The sequence below is a fragment of the Rattus norvegicus genome, chromosome 5 (genome assembly GCF_036323735.1).
Source record: "Rattus norvegicus strain BN/NHsdMcwi chromosome 5, GRCr8, whole genome shotgun sequence".
In the NCBI taxonomy this organism is placed as follows: Eukaryota; Metazoa; Chordata; class Mammalia; order Rodentia; family Muridae; genus Rattus; species Rattus norvegicus.
Window position 1 is genome coordinate 162,370,058 of NC_086023.1, and position 15,604 is coordinate 162,385,661.

The following is a 15,604-nucleotide window of genomic DNA, read 5'->3' on the forward strand; positions in this document are numbered from 1 at the left end:
TACTCAGTCCTCCCCAGTGGGGCCAGGGCTCAGGTCCACCATCTATGATATGGCTATACATCCATTTACTTGATAATTATGTACAGGGAATCAATAAAGGCCAGTCGTGTTCTGGGAATTCCAGAGCGACCAAGCTACAGTGACTACTTTAGAGGAGCACACAGTGGGGCTATTAGAAGAACCAGGCCATCATTGCAGTTTGGAGCAGGCTTCCTGGACATGGGGACCGCATAAAAATGTAGGTAGGCATGAACCAGAAGGCACCGAGAAGAGTGCTCAGTGGAGGGGACAGCACGTGCAAAAGCCCAGGGCAAGATAACTCACTTATGAGCCCTAGAATGCATGTCCCTAGAAGCAGCCCAATGAGAATTTAAGGCCCTGATTCCTGGACAAGCATTCCCTCCACAGCACCACCTCCACAAACCCCAGCAGCTGCCTCTCACCAGGGGGACACTTAGCACAGCACATCTGAGCCTTCTTGTCATAGTACTCCTGTGAGATCTGGCACTGGTTCCCAGGTTCTGGCTTGTAGGGTGTCAAGACAACCTGGAAGGCAATAAGGGAGGCAGTCATCAGCATGACCCTAGGCTCCTGTCACCAGGCCTTGTGGATGGGTTCTTGAGTTGGAGGATGAGGAAGGCTTGAGGAGGTAGACTCCAGGCTTTTTCCGTTCTTGTCCACCCTTTTTAGCATGGCACACTTGTGTCTGCAGAAGGAGGTCCTGGGCCAGGGAAAGGGTTACTTTAGGGCCTCCCTCCTGCTGGGTGAGCCCCAGCAAGTCTCCGAGAAGATATAGTTTTTTTTTAGACAGTGGCTTGGTTCACTGTGACAAGGACCTCCACATAAAGCTGCTCTTTTTAGGATGTCTGCCCATCTGTTCCTTCTGTCCTTCTTGCTGAGGCCTTCCTTCTCCCAGAAAGCACCCTCGACTCTCCTGAGCCTAATGTAGGCTATTCCTCCTCCGGGCTCTCTGCGAACACAGACATGGCCCATTCTGACCTTCATGTCATCGTTCTGAAATGGTACCGTGTGTCCTTGAACTCACATCCATGCACACGGGTGTACACACACATGTTCGCATGCTGAACACTGATGACCCAGAGGGCAGAGACAGTGGCCACGCCACCTCTAGAGCCAAGCTTCTGATACGGGCCATGGCAGAGCTGCCTCAGGAAGTTAATAAAGGATGGAGACAAACCTGTGCACCTCCTCACACCAGTGGTGCCTTACACCCATGGGCTTGGAAGGTTTGAACCAGTGGGGTCTCCTGGCCATGCTCAGACTCCCACTGCCAGAGAAGAGCCTCAGCACTGGCTGACAAGTCTCCAACTAAGAGGTAATACCTTGGTGTCAAACCAGGACCAACACCCATATGTTTTGGCTGGCAACCATGTGACCTTGCTGCCACATCCTGCCACCCCACCCTCTTGCCTGAGAGCCTTCTCCTGTCACAAGAGGCCAGGCCTCAGGCTCTGCTTCCAGAGCCTGGACCTGAGATGGATGTATTCCTGCCTTAAGTTCTCTGACAACCAGTCAAGATGGACTCTAATCAGTGTATAGAAAGGAAACTGGGGCATAAAGAGGGCAGGTTACCCACTTAAGCCAGTGACAGAGATTTTCTTGCATGCATGTGGTTCACATACATTTTTAAAAAAAATAATTATAAAAGACAGATGGGGAGGAGGGAGAAAAAACAGCACCCACATGGCACAGAACTAATGGGGAGAAACACAATGCCCTCTCTCAGACCTCCAAGTGGCCCTGGGAAGTGTACGGCAGCAGCAACTGTCACCACTGGATCTGTCCCAGTACCCGGGAGACCTGCCTAAGCACCAGCCTTCCTTCCAAAGGATGGAATGGCAATTTGAGCCTCTAGGGACAAGCATGAATTAGCCGCTTCTGCACAAGCGTGAACTCATAAGCAAACACGGGAGTAGATCTACAAGAGCAAAGAGGGTGTGAACACACGCCCAACGCCCTTGCAGCTCCTGCTGACGTCACCTGGAAATGACCAGGGGGTGGTTCTAGGTTAAAGTTGAGGGCTGGTTCATACTCTTCATTACACCAGAAGCTTCTATCATGTGGTTAACAGGAGTTCAATGAACCTTTATTAAAACCTGGAATCCTGACGAATCCCCTGACTCCTCAGATAAAGGCATGGGTTTGTTTTCTTATTCTTCCCCCCACCAGCTGTATGGTCTTAGGCAAGTGTCTCCATTGCTCTGGACGTTGGTTCCTCACTCAACTCAGTGGGAGCAAGAGAGATACATAAAACATCCAACAATTAGCACAGCAAAGCCACGGATCAGTCTCTTTGAAAAGCAGCTGTAATCAGAGATGATGCAGACTTTACTACTAGGCTCATTTGGTCTGTACAGACTATATAGCCCTAGCCTATATAGTCTATATATGATCTCTGGGCAGTGGCTCTGCTTTTTGTCTTCCCCCTCCCCATCCCCATCTGTGTCTGGACAGCATCGAGCTACCTTGCCTAGTGCTGTGCAGCGAGTGACCTCTGAGCCTACCATGTTTTTCTTTGCTCAGTCACTCGGTGATAACAGCTAAAAGCTGCCAGAAGTCATGACTCAAGGGACTGGGGTTCCCTGCTGTGGACAGTCTTTAGCTCTTCTGGTCCTGCCACAATGTCCTAGCTGTCTCATACTCCCTGTGGCCAAAGTCCACAGACACATGCCGTCAGAGTACATCCCTCTTCAGGTGACTGCCCACGCTGTGATCTGGATAAGCAGCCCAATGCAGCCCCCCGCCTTGTCTTCATACTCACCCAGTAACCCCAGATGGGAGACCCCTTAGGCTGCAGTATGAGTTATCCTACCCAGAACCAGACAAAAAAGAGTGATCAACAGTTGCTACCATGAGTAGGGTAGTAATTCTAATGTCATTTCCTTGGGGGCAAGGTCCTCCCCCTTGGGCACTAGGGCCAAGAAGCCTGAACATAGACACATCTGCTGTCCTGGCCTATCTCTGAGTTCCCCCACCAGGGCAATCATTTTCAGGAAGGTCATGCAGACAGATGGGTGAGGAAAGTCATAGAACCTTGCTGGGTACCCAGTCTGAAAAGACACTGCAGCTCCTTCTGGACAGTTGAACACACATCCAAGCACATGCCTACACACGCTGCCCTGGCACATTCCCCCTTCATTTCATGACAAAACAGTCTGTTGGGTCTGAGCACACACCACCCTGTTCTGAGGCCTCACTGACTGTGCTCAAAATCAAGGGTACACCAATGGCTGGCTGACCCTTTCACATATGGGGGGTAGGGGAGTCTCTGGGCTAGGGAGCCATACCGCTCATAAAGAAGAAAGGAAAAATAAGAAAGAACTCTTCCTGGGGATTAGAGACTCCTTTGCCGTGTTCAACCTGGCCCGATCATCTCATCCTGTGGAGAAAGCAAAGTCAGTTGGGAGAAGGAAGCGAGGAAGGCACTCACAGCAGACTTAGGGGGTCCCTGAACCCCAGAAATCAGTGTCATAGCTCATTCGTACCCATCACTCCACAGAATGCTAACTGACACAGAAGGTCTGAGCGTCCCAAACAAAAGTCCCAGAGTAGCCTTCCCATGGAAACATTGTCTCATTAACTAAGAACCTTCTCTTTGCCTCCTTCTACATCCTCAAATAGCGACCTCCCAGTCCACACACACAGGGGCTGTAGGTGGCATGGATCTTATGGGAACCCTATTCCTGCCAGCCCTGGGGTTTATCCCCTGGGTGGTGCTAATCATCTGTGGCATGGGCAGCTTCCAGTGACCCAAAGAATCACTGCTTTGGTTAGGAACAACTCCCTGCCAGACGCAGAGGGCCTGACGGGAAAGGGCCTTGCCTCAGCCAAGTTGGACTGTCTCATTGACCTGCCCATGAACAGGAGGGGGGCCTCCTTGTCCCCAGCTTCACTACGAATAAACTCTCTGGTGCTTTTTTTTTTTTTTCCTGCTGCTATGTGTGACTCTAGCCCCAGCAGCTTGCAAAGGGGCCCACGCCTCCCTCAACAAACTCCAGGCCCTGTTTATTCTCTTGGACAGAGGGGGGAAAAAAGCCACAATCTCCGTCAGGACTAAACAATGAGGAACAGAAAGCCCCTGCACAATGCAGAACAAAAGGTCACTCCTGCACGGGGAGCTACCCAGAGTCCCAAAGCAGTCCTGGAGGCTGGGTCTTGGGGCCATTACAGGGACTGTTGTGGGATGGGGTTGGGAACAGGGGCAGTGGGGACGACTCACAACAAGTCCTGAGATTCACAAGGCTGGGGAGGACTAATCTTTTGCTCTAAACTGGAGACACATAGATTCACCCCCCCCACCCCCACTCCCCCCCACCCGGGTCCATGGAGATTCGACACTGAGAAATGAGGAAATGAACCCAACTGCACTTAATGCTGTCAGCATGTTTATGCGAGCCAGTCGCTCAAAAGATAAAGCCTCCGGCAGGGAGTAGTGGAGTGGCACATAACTTTAATTCCAGCACTCAGGAAGCAGAAGTCGGAGGACCTCTGTGGGTTCGAGGCTAACCTGGTCTATGTAGAGAGTTCTAGGACAGCCAGGGTTACATAGAGAAGCTCTGTCTGAAACAAACATATGAACAACAAGACAAAACAAAAAGCAAACAAGGCTGCAGGTCAGAACTGGAAACCTATGGTAGGAATGAACCACCTACTACTGTACCTGAAAAAGAGGATACGTGGATCAAGATGGATAAAGAAATGGATAGATGGATAAATGGATGGATGAAAAACTGGAGGAAGGGATAGATGGAGATGGATGGATGGATGGATGGATGGATGGATGGATGGATAGATGGATGGAGAGATGGATGGAGAGATGGATGGATGGATGGATGGATGGGTGGGTGGATGGATGGATGGATGGATGGATGGGTGGATGGATGGATGGATAGATAAATGAATGGATGGATGGATGGATGGATGGGTGGATGGATGGATGGATGGATGGGTGGGTGGATGGATGGATGGATGGATGGGTGGATGGATGGATGGATAGATAAATGAATGGATGGATGAATGGATGGATGGGTGGATGGATGGATGGATGGATGGATGGATGGATGGATGGGTGGATGGATGGATGGATGGATGGGTGGGTGGATGGATGGATGGATGGATGGATAAATGAATGGATGGATGGATGGATGGATGGATGGATGGGTGGATGGATGGATGGATGGATGGGTGGATGGATGGATGGATAAATGAATGGATGGATGGATGGATGGGTGGATGGATGGATGGATGGATGAGTGGGTGGATGGATGAATGAAAGGATAGGTGGGTGAATGGATGAAAGGATGGGTAGATGGATGGATGAAATGATGATTGGGTAGGTTGATGGGACAGGTGGATGGAAGGATGGATGAATAGATGGATGAATGTAGAGATGGACAGATTGCGAGGTGAATGTATGCTAGACAGCAAGGCCCTAGACAAGGATCTATCACTGAGGCAGGTATAGGGCAAGACTGGGAAGGTAGCAGGGAAGAGCTCCCAGCATGTGGTAAAGAGGATGTACCCACTGGCACCTCCATTTATATAAGCTAGAAAGATCAATAAGGCTTATACCTGTAACACAGCATATACCCAGTAGAAATACCTACTGTGTGAGGTGCCATTCTGGGGACACTCACATGAATTTCCCCACCTTTTCCCTTGAACCAAACCATTGAGGTCAGTATGAGCCTTTGGTGCTTTGGATGAGAATGGCTCCCATAAACTCATACATTTGAAAGCTACGTGTCTAGTTGGAACCATTTTGGGAAGGATTTGGAGGGGTGGCTTTGTTGAAGAAGGTATGACATGGGGGGGGTGGGCTTTAAGGTTTCAAAAGCCCATGCCAGAAGGCGTCCCTCCCTTCCTCCCCCCTTCGGCCTCCTGCTTGAGAATCAGATGTAAGCTCTCAGCTACAGTTGCAGCACCACGCATGCCTGTCTGCCATGCTCCCCGCCATGACACCCATGGATTCACCCTCTGAAACTGTAAGCAAGCCCCCAACTAAATGCTTTCTTTTACCAATTGCCTTAGTCATGGTGTCTCTTCACAGAAATAAAAAAAAGGAACTAAAACGAAGCCCATTTCATAATGCAGAAATGAAGGATCCAGGAGACACAGCACGGGTGCAGACTGGGAACTCATCACAGCTGGTTCAGCCTCCATGGCTCTGACAATTTTATAACCTGTGATCTGTGTGTGTGTGAATAGAGTTGTGTACGCACCACTGTTTGTGCATGTTTGGGTGCACATGCACGTATGGGTTATACGGGAAGGGTGAACATGAACATGTTACCTCTCTGTGTCTATGTAGGTACACATGTGCAAGTATGCGCAAGGACATGCTGTGTGTGTATGTGTGTGTGTGCGCGCGCGCATATTAGATGTCAGCTCTTCTTAGTGCACTGTCTACCTTGGTTTCAAGACAAAGTCTCTCATTGGCCTGGGGCTTCCCAATTTGGCTAGACTCAGTGAACCTGGGGATCTGCTTATCTCTAAGCCCCCAGCACTGTGATTCCAAGCGTGTGGTTGCCCGTTTTACCGTCTGAGATATTTCACGCCCTATGATTTTGTTTTGCTTTGCAGAGTGATGAAGAGCTGGCTGATGCTTCCAGGCAAAAGGGCCACCACATCTCACCCAATGAGATAGCTGTTGGAGACAGACAGAGGTGTCTGCCTAAGGACCCTCCACTCAGTTGGAAACTATCTTCGAGCACTAGAGAGGCCACATCATTTGCATGGTAGGTGTTGGGGGGTGCATTTAAGTCTTGATCTTGGAGGTTTATAGAGCCCCACGGGCTGTGGCGGTACAGCCAGGCTGTCACCGCAATGCAAGCAAGGCCTAGGCAGCCAGGCCTGCCAACCATCATGGAAACAAAGAGCACTGGCATCAGGAAGGACCAACCACATCACAGGTAGATGGCCCAGGGCTGACACATCCCTCCCCCGAACTGCTGGCTGTGATGTGCTTTAGAAGTGAGCTGCAGCAGACAGGAAACCCACACTGGGATCCGGTTCTTAAGGCCAGGCTCAGGCTATATGCCAAGGGCTCTGCCCCCAAATAATACTTGATTCAGAGACAGAGAATGCACCATTCTCTCTGCTAACACCCTGAGGCCCTTTGACACAGCTTTCTCTATCTCCAACTGGCTTTCCTCATCACCCGGGCAACTAGTCTCTTCACTGTTGGTGTCTAGTACATACATGTCCCTTTGCAGATAGACCTAAGCCACCTTCCTACTTCCAGGACTGGCCTTCCTTTTTCAGATGCCCTTAGGCTGAAACAAAACTTCTCCAGCATATGCTACCCGAGGCAGAGCATCTGACTCCCACACTTTTCTTCCATACCCTGACCCATCCTGCTACCTCTGACCACACTTTCTGCAGAGCAGACCCCTCAGCTTCTTCAGACACACCCTACCACCATCTCTCTCATATAAACCTCCTAACCCCAGTTGGAAGTCACAGATTTCTCTAGCAGGCTCCTGTGATAACCTAGGGCATATTTAACAAAGAGCTAACTCTTTGTTCTCCTTGTATCTTCCCTGACACTCTACTGTGATTTCTCTTTGAGCTAGAACCTGGTTTGACTCCTCCCCTCTCATTCTTCTGCTTGGTTTTGGCTTCTACAAAATGGGAATGGAGCCATGTCCACCATGTGAAGTGTCTTGATTAACCAAGCTGGTGACTGTGAAGAACCAGGTGGTGCACATGGTTGGGATAGGCGTCGAATAAATTGATGTAATGCTAATCGACACAAGCAAAAGTTCTAATTTCCTATTCACTGAGCTCTGTTTGGCGCACAGAGGAACTGGACAAGAAATGGACAAGGCAAGGTGCCCAGAAACTGAAGGATAGCATTCAGATCACAGCCCATGGTGGCCTCAACCAACCACCATCCCATGTGGGTGGTAGCCAACGAGTGACTCTGCAGCCTATGAAGCTGGGCTTTGGCTGGGGGAGCAATAGGACCATGAGAAGGCCTGGCTCCTTCATTTCCTCTGGCAAGAGTCGTGGCCTGCTGCCTGACTGGCTGAAAATGGAAGGGCTTCTTGCTTTCAGTGCATCAGACCCACTTTGAAATTAGATAGGAAATTAGATCTTTTGCTTTTGTTGATTACCGCTGCCTGGATTCTTTAGACAACTCCCCAAGCCATGTGCAGTACCCAGCTCTTCACAGGCCTGGTCTCAGGAGACATCACAGACCTCAGCCCAGTTTCAAGTCCACTCCAGTCAGAGTGGGTGACCAGGGTGATTATGGCAAGGCTGTTCCTATGGCTGACCTTGACCCAGTGAAAGCTGGGTTGCAGATCAGTTGGTAGAGAGGATGACTAACATGCATGAAGGTCCAGGTTCCATGCCTAGCACTGCATTTAAAAAAAAAAAAAAAAGGAAACAGGTATGGTGGTGCACATCTGTAATCCCAGCAACGGAGGTAGAGAGCCCAGAGGATCAGAAGTTCATCCTCTGATACAGAGTGATTTCGAGGTCAGCCAATTAAATGCCCAAAGCAGGCCAACCAGCTCAGGCTGAGCAGTAAACCTCTACAAAAGACGGGGACACAGGGGAAAATATGCCCTGACGTTCAGCCTTCTCTCGGCCCTCTCCCCACCTCTGCGGTCCTCCTTACCTCACCAGAGTCATCACCACAGCCTTCTAGTGAGCCTCCCTGACTCCAGCCTTTCCAAATCTTCACACTGAGGCCAGAAAATCAACTCACCTACTCTCTGCTCCAGGCCACCTCCTTTTCTCCAAACTATGGGTGGCTCCTTGTTGCCTCAGGTTCTTAGGAAGAGTGCGTTAGTTGACAACAGACAACAATATGGAAGTCTGACTTTGAACTCAGACTACATCCCTAATTAGCAGGCATCTTGAAGGAATTATTTTTCTTTGGGGCTTGCTTTTTTTTTAATCAATCAGTTGGGTTATTAATTTATTACACATGACTTCTTTCTTGCACAATTGCATCCCCGCATCTGTTTGTTGCACTTTTGTTTTTATATTTGTTACATTTTTAAATTTACATTGTTACATTTTACATTGTTAATATTTAAAAAGATAAATGTATTTTTATGTGTCTGAATGGCTTGCCTACATGTTTGTCTGTGCATGGTGTGTGTGTCTGGTTCCTGAAGAGGCCAGCATGGGCTACCAATCCCCTGGAACTGGAGTTCCAGACAGTTAATTGCCCTGTAGGTGCTGGGAGTAGAACCCTGGGTTCTGCAAGAGCAGTGACCTCGAAACCACTTCCCTAGCCCATTTACTGTTGTTGGTATTGTTTTTAATTTTATGTGTATGCATGTTTTCCTTGAAACATGTGTGTGCCTGGTACCCCAGGATATCAGTACCCCAGGAAATAGAGTACCAGATGGTAATGACCCACTGTGTCAGTGCTGGCCATCAAACCAAGGTCTTCTGTAAGAGCAGCTGGTGCCCCTCACTGCTGAGCCATCTCCTCAGCACCAGCCCTGTTCGTTGTACTTTCAAATGAACAAAGATTATTTCCCCTTCTCCTCTGTAGAACCTGACAACAGTACATATTGCCTGGGTCTGATACCAAAAAAATTACATAAGATAACATACAATAAGGTGTTTTGCAAATTCCTGCAGAATTACGTTGGTTTTTTGGTTTGTTTTTTGGTTTTTTTTGTTTTTGTTTTTTGTTTGTTTTTTTGTTTTTTTGAGACAGGGCTGGCCTGGAACGCTCTCCATCTTCCTGCTTCCACCTCCCACGGGGTTGTATATGCAATCCACCAAACCCGGCCTGACAACTGTTTAATGCGTTTGGTATTACTTCTTTTACAAACTGTCCACAGACATAAAGCCTCCTGAGTCTTTGTTGATTCTAGCAAAGTTCCTGCCCAGCTAGAGAGTCTAGCCTGCTTACAGTCCCTCCAGCCACCACCTGGTATCCACTCATTTCCAGTCTGCCATGCTCCAGGACTCAAGGCCAGGAATGTTCCCTGGGAGTTCTTGCAGGAGGGCAGAATGTAGGGAGAATCAAATGGGCGACAAGTCCAGCAGAGAATGTGACCACAGGACCAAGCCACGGAGAGGCAAGAGTGGAGGCCTGAGGGGCAAAGAGTAGGGAGGACTGGACTCCTGCCAGAGAAAGCAGGAAGCAGCAGGACCCAGGCTCATGGCCAGAGGCACAGGCAGCCTGAGAGCAAGCATCTGGCCACAGAATTAGGAACCTTGGCTCTGTGAGCTGTAGACAGAAGCCGGACTGCAGTGGGAGGCCAGGAACAGGCCAAAGCTAGGGCATTGGCAGGGGTTCTGCAATTTCAGTCAACATTCCAGAGCCTTTCCTCCCAGATCCACTGTCCAGTCCAGAGTTATGTTATACTCCATACTCTGTTCCAAGCTACTGAGCTTCCCACCCACCTTCTAACAGCTGCAGGCCTCGATTCCAATGCTGGCTCTGAGAGGTCGGACTTGGAGCAATGGAAATTCAGAATGGGGAAGGGAACTAGAGGCCCAACTCCGGCCCAAAGTGGAAGTCATACCAGACTTCAGAATTCAGGACCCACAGCCTCTGCACTGTCCCCAGAGGACAAAAAAAAAATGTCTTTGTACATGGCCTGCAAGACTACTCCCAAGTCCCTTCCCACTCAGCTTTCGGCTTCAGACTGACTCAGTTTTCTGAACTGCAGGTCACTATGGGTCCTAAGGTCAAAACCAGACAACCTGTACTGGCCTCTCTGACAAACACCATGGGTGCCGGTGTGAGGAGTCTTCCCTGCGTCTTGACAGAGGGCCTGGGTCAACCCAGGCCCAGGCTCCCAAAGAGAACAGTGATGGTTCCCTAGGCCTCTCGAGGACCTAGCACCCCCGAGCAGGTCACTAGATGCTGTCACTTTCCATTTTAAACAGGAGAACACTGCTACTCACTCAGGCTGCATGACCTCTTACAGCCTCCCACACTGAACGTGTGGGCTGGGAGCAGGTCTTCTTAAATGAGGAACAACATAGCACCCACAAACCTGCCCCCTCCACCTCTATAAAGAAGGCCTGGCGTAGTAGCACAAACATTTAATCCTAATACTGGGGAACCAGAGACATGTGGACCTCTATGAGTTCAAGTCCTGCCTGGCCTACAAATCAAGTTCCAGGCCAACCAAAAACTACAAAGCAAGACCCTGTTTCAAAAGAACAAACCACAACGAGAAACAGGATGGGTGTGGAAGACCTTAGAGACGTCAGGCAGTCTGCCATTGTCTCATTCAAGCTGGCAAGGGTCAGATAGAGCAACAGGTTGGAATGCACACCAGCTACCTTCCCACTGGAGCCCTAGCACTGCTCACACTAAGGGTGTGAAGACACTCTTCCCCAACCTCCTGCTGGTAAGCTACTCTGACTTCCTCTTCCCTGGCTCACAGCCAAGCAGTCCAAACCACAATGGTGTCACTGTCAGCTATGACATCACGAGGTCCCGTGATGGGAAAAGATGTGTTCGGGCATCAGAGGGTTAGGTCCCGGAGATGCAGAACCCCTGTCCCACATGAGGGATAGGCCCCAAGCCCCAAAGGCCCTGCCCTGCATCCCAAGACAAAGAGACACACTATAAGGCCAGAATCAGCACCAAATAGTGTCCCCTCTAATGGGTGACAAAAAAAGCTTCTTTGAGGAAACACCCTTGCCACTTGGACCTCCTTGAGCTTGGAGGCTACCAGCTGGTCCTGCTCACTGTTACACAAGTCTGACTTCCTCAGCATCCGGGGGCATGCCTCACTGTTGACATAGCAAAGGCACTAAGTTCTAGGGGACAGGAGCAGGAAACCCAAGACTTCCAGACCTGCCTGGAACATCAGCACTCCAGCTTCCAGCAAGCTGAAAGACAGCCATTAAATCTTGATGCCAATGGGGCCTGGGACAGGGAAATTCTAGCGAGAACACACGGGAATAAAGTGAGAAGGAAGGGCTAGAGAGAAGGCTCCGGGGATAAAAACTTTAAGGCTGAGAAATAAAGCTGGGACCCTCAGAAAACACATCAACAAGGCAGCTAATGATAAACCCAGCACAGGGTGGGCAGAGTCAGAGATCCCAGAACAAGTCAGCTAGCTAGATCAGCTCCAGGTTCAGTGAGGGGTCCACCTCAATTAAATAAACTGCAGAGTGATCAAGGAAGACATCTGATATCAATTCAGGCACAGACGTGCACCTACATACAGGCAAACATTCCTACACACGTTCAGGCACACCACTCATTCATACATACATACATACATACATACATACATACATACATACATACATAAGGAGGGAGGGAGAGAGGGATAGAAGAAAGGAATGAGGGAGGGAGGGAAAGAAGGAAGGAGGGAGGGAGGGAAAGAAGGAAGGAAGGAAGGAAGGAAGGAAGGAAGGAAGGAAGGAAGGAAAGAAGGAGAAAAGACATCAGCAGCTGCGCCCCACCCCTTCTGGGAGAACACTGAGACTAGTGCTGCTAGAAGGTTTAGGCTCAGAGAGGTTAAATAACCCAAGAAAGGACACACAGCAAGCCACTGAACTCTGCTCTACCAACACTCAGGCTGTGATCCTTCTTCAAGTTGTACTGTCTTAGAAGTCACTTCGGTGTAGGGAAATGGACAGCTTCAGTTCAGAAGATGGCTTTCCTGTCTTGGGTCTTAAGTAAACAGAATCTTCCTCTGTCTCTGTCTCTCTGTCTCTCTCTGTCTCTGTCTCTCTCTCTCTCTCTCTCTCTCTCTCTCTCACACACACACACACACACAAATGCAAATGGAAGAGGTGGAAGAGAGCCCTTGGGATCTACTGACATGTAGGGATGAGCTAGAACAGTGGCTCTCAACCTTCCTAACTCTGTGACCTTTCAATACCATTCCTCATGCTGTGGTGACGACCAACCATAAAGTTATTTTTGTTGCCACTTTAGTAATTTTGCTATTGCTATAATTTATAATGTAAATATCTGATATAGGATGGTCTTAGGTGGCCCCCACGATGCCTAAGGGGTCGCGACTCACAGGTTGACATGCACAGAGCTAGAGACTTCTGTGCTCCGTCCAACTTCATCAGGCATACTCCTCATCATCCCCAAATGACATTTAGCACCCGCCACTGAAAGAGTGAGATGGTGACTCTCTGATCATATAGCTTTTGCTACTACATGGGGTCCCAGAACCCAGTCAGGCAAGTGATCTGAGCGGCCCAGCCAGGGGAATGGGGCAGGAAGTACAGCAGGAAAAGACAACAGGAAGGAAGTTGGTTTTGGGGTGCTAAGTAGCAAATTCAGTCAAGAAGGAACTTGAGGCAACTTAATATCTATTGCCTAAGCTTTGGGGACCTATGACTTTCATTGATGGGGGTCTGAGCCCCTCTTAGCTGTGAACACTGCATATAACCAAATCAGGACAGGCTACCTGACTCAAACAGATACCAGTGACTTTAAAGCCATAGTTCTAGCCACTACCAGGAGTATGTTTCCACTGTACAGAGGAAGGAGAGAGGCTCTGATCACACAGCCTCTGGGCAGCAGAGGAAGGCTGTAGGTTAACATCTGTGTGACTCAGGCCTTGGGTCCTGATCAAGAGAGCTGGTGTCTCACAGTGTATGAAACTGGGGGTACAGCATGTGCACCTCACTTCTGCTCACTGGGACCTCTCCTAGTGCCAACCTCAATTTCCCTCCTTGCCCCCTCCAGGGTCCGGAGCCACCACCTTTGGGACGGCCTAATCATAACCCAGTGTGGGTAGAGGTAGGAAGTGTGAGCTATTTAGCGAGACGGTCTCCAGCTCCCCACAGCTACAGCAGTGGGGAGAAGCCTAGAGACACTTTGAAAGTGGCAGGCCACCAGAACCTGGATCTACCCACCAACCTGTCACATTTGGCTGCAAAATGGGGCCACGAGTCACTACAAAGGTCAGCCAAATACCTCTGACATTTAGCCAAATGTTTTGGGTTCTTTTTTTTTTTCTTTTGAGACGGTTTCATGAAGCCTAGGGTTATCTCAAACTCCCCATGTACCCAAGGGTGGCCTTGAATTGACAATCCCGTCTATACCACCTTGAGTGCTGTAATTAAGTTGTCAGCAAGAGCATCAAGAAATGCAACACGTATACCAGGCATGGTGGCAAACATCTCCCTTCCTCCCCACAAAGACACCCTGAGTGAATTCTCCCCTTTCCCTACAAAGCTACCCTGGCTAGTGTTGGGTAGCAAGTGCCACTAGGTGTCAAAGTGTCACCCAGCCCTGGACAAATGCTTCAGGAAGTCATTAGGCCAGGCACCAAGACAATAGTCCAGGCTATTGTTCAACTCAAGAATGCCAGAGACGCCCTCAGGATGGAGCCCAGCTGATAAAGTGCCACCTAGCATGCAGGGGACACACGTCCAGACCCACAGAAGTCCGGTATTGATGGCACACAGCTGTAATCCCAGCACTGGAAATGTGCGAAGAAGATCTGGACTACAAGGTCATCCTAGACAACATAGTGATCTGAAGGTGAGCCTGAGCTACAGAAGACATCATAATTAAAAAAAAAAAAAAAGCCAAGCAAATTCTCTATTACCATGAATGGGGATGGGTGTGGGGAGATAACAAAAGCTAATGTAACCCATGTTGCCAAGGGCAGTTCAGAGCAAAACCTGAGTCTGTGAAGTGTATGACCTTCTGGTCCTGGGGTTCTGGACGTAGTTTCCTAGAGCTGGGCAGTGGGCAGTATGTGAGCATGTATGGACGAGTACCAGGAGAGTTGATGGATGGATGGCACTACATCAGGGTACCTGGCCCCCCTGCTTGCTGCCCAACACCAAACCACATCCTCAGTCACAATACAGATGCCCAGGAGGATGTCAGTCAGCGAACAAAAGACAGATAGGAGGAAAGAAGGAAAGAGCTCTCAGGTTCAGCAGAACTTCAGGCACCCGATTCACTCCAGGGCCAGCCTGGGATACTACAGACTCCGACTCAAGCAGCAAGCAGCAGTCCTCCGCTCTGAGGCTCCCAGGGCTGGGGAGGCCATAACCACCAGTAAGACCAGAACAAGTTCTCACCTACCCTGCTTCACGTGCATTTATTTGCCCAATAAGTGGAAGACCGAATAGGTGAACGGTAAGGAGAGTTTGCTTCCCCTGGAACCTTCTCAAATTGTTCTCAAGAATCTCTCTGCTGCACAGCCCCACTACACATCACAGCTCTGGGTCCCGTAATAGAGGCAGAAGTGGGGAAACAGGTAAGGGAAGGTCTGGAGAAAGAATGTTAGGAGTCAGGCCAGCCACTTGTCTTCAAATCTCACCTCATCCATCACCTCCCAGTCCTGTGGTTCTGGCAAACACCACAGCTCGTCACTCATTCCCACACCTTTCAGTGGAGCAATGGTCCCCACCTTGTAGAAACAGCTGGAAGGGAAGTTTCACTGCCAATCTGTGACAAAGTGCCCAACACAGTATCTGGCACTTGAGTGTCCCAAACCAGGAGCTACTGTGGAATCAATCATGAGAAGGCTTGCACAGTTCTTAGCTCCCGGCCCCTCCTACCCTTGAGGTGGATGAGAAGTAGAGACATACAGAGAATAAAAAAATAGCATGGAATCCATGCTCTATAGAGCAGGTCATCGTCTAAGTGGGGGGA

The 15,604-nt window shown here is 49.5% G+C and overlaps 2 protein-coding genes across 2 annotated transcripts in view; one reads left to right on the top strand and one right to left on the bottom strand.

The window, feature by feature from the left end:
• The window catches only part of LOC103692519 (60S ribosomal protein L9 pseudogene), a 1,198,372-nt gene that overhangs the window by 755,312 nt on the left and 427,456 nt on the right, over positions 1–15,604 (top strand). The gene's annotated exons all lie outside the window — the stretch shown is intronic.
• Positions 1–15,604, bottom strand: part of Tnfrsf1b (TNF receptor superfamily member 1B) — a 31,162-nt gene that overhangs the window by 13,808 nt on the left and 1,750 nt on the right. Inside the window, exon 2 of the mRNA NM_130426.4 lies at positions 444–546. Within this exon, the coding sequence (NP_569110.1) occupies positions 444–546 (103 nt within the window). The remainder of the gene's footprint in view (positions 1–443; positions 547–15,604) is intronic.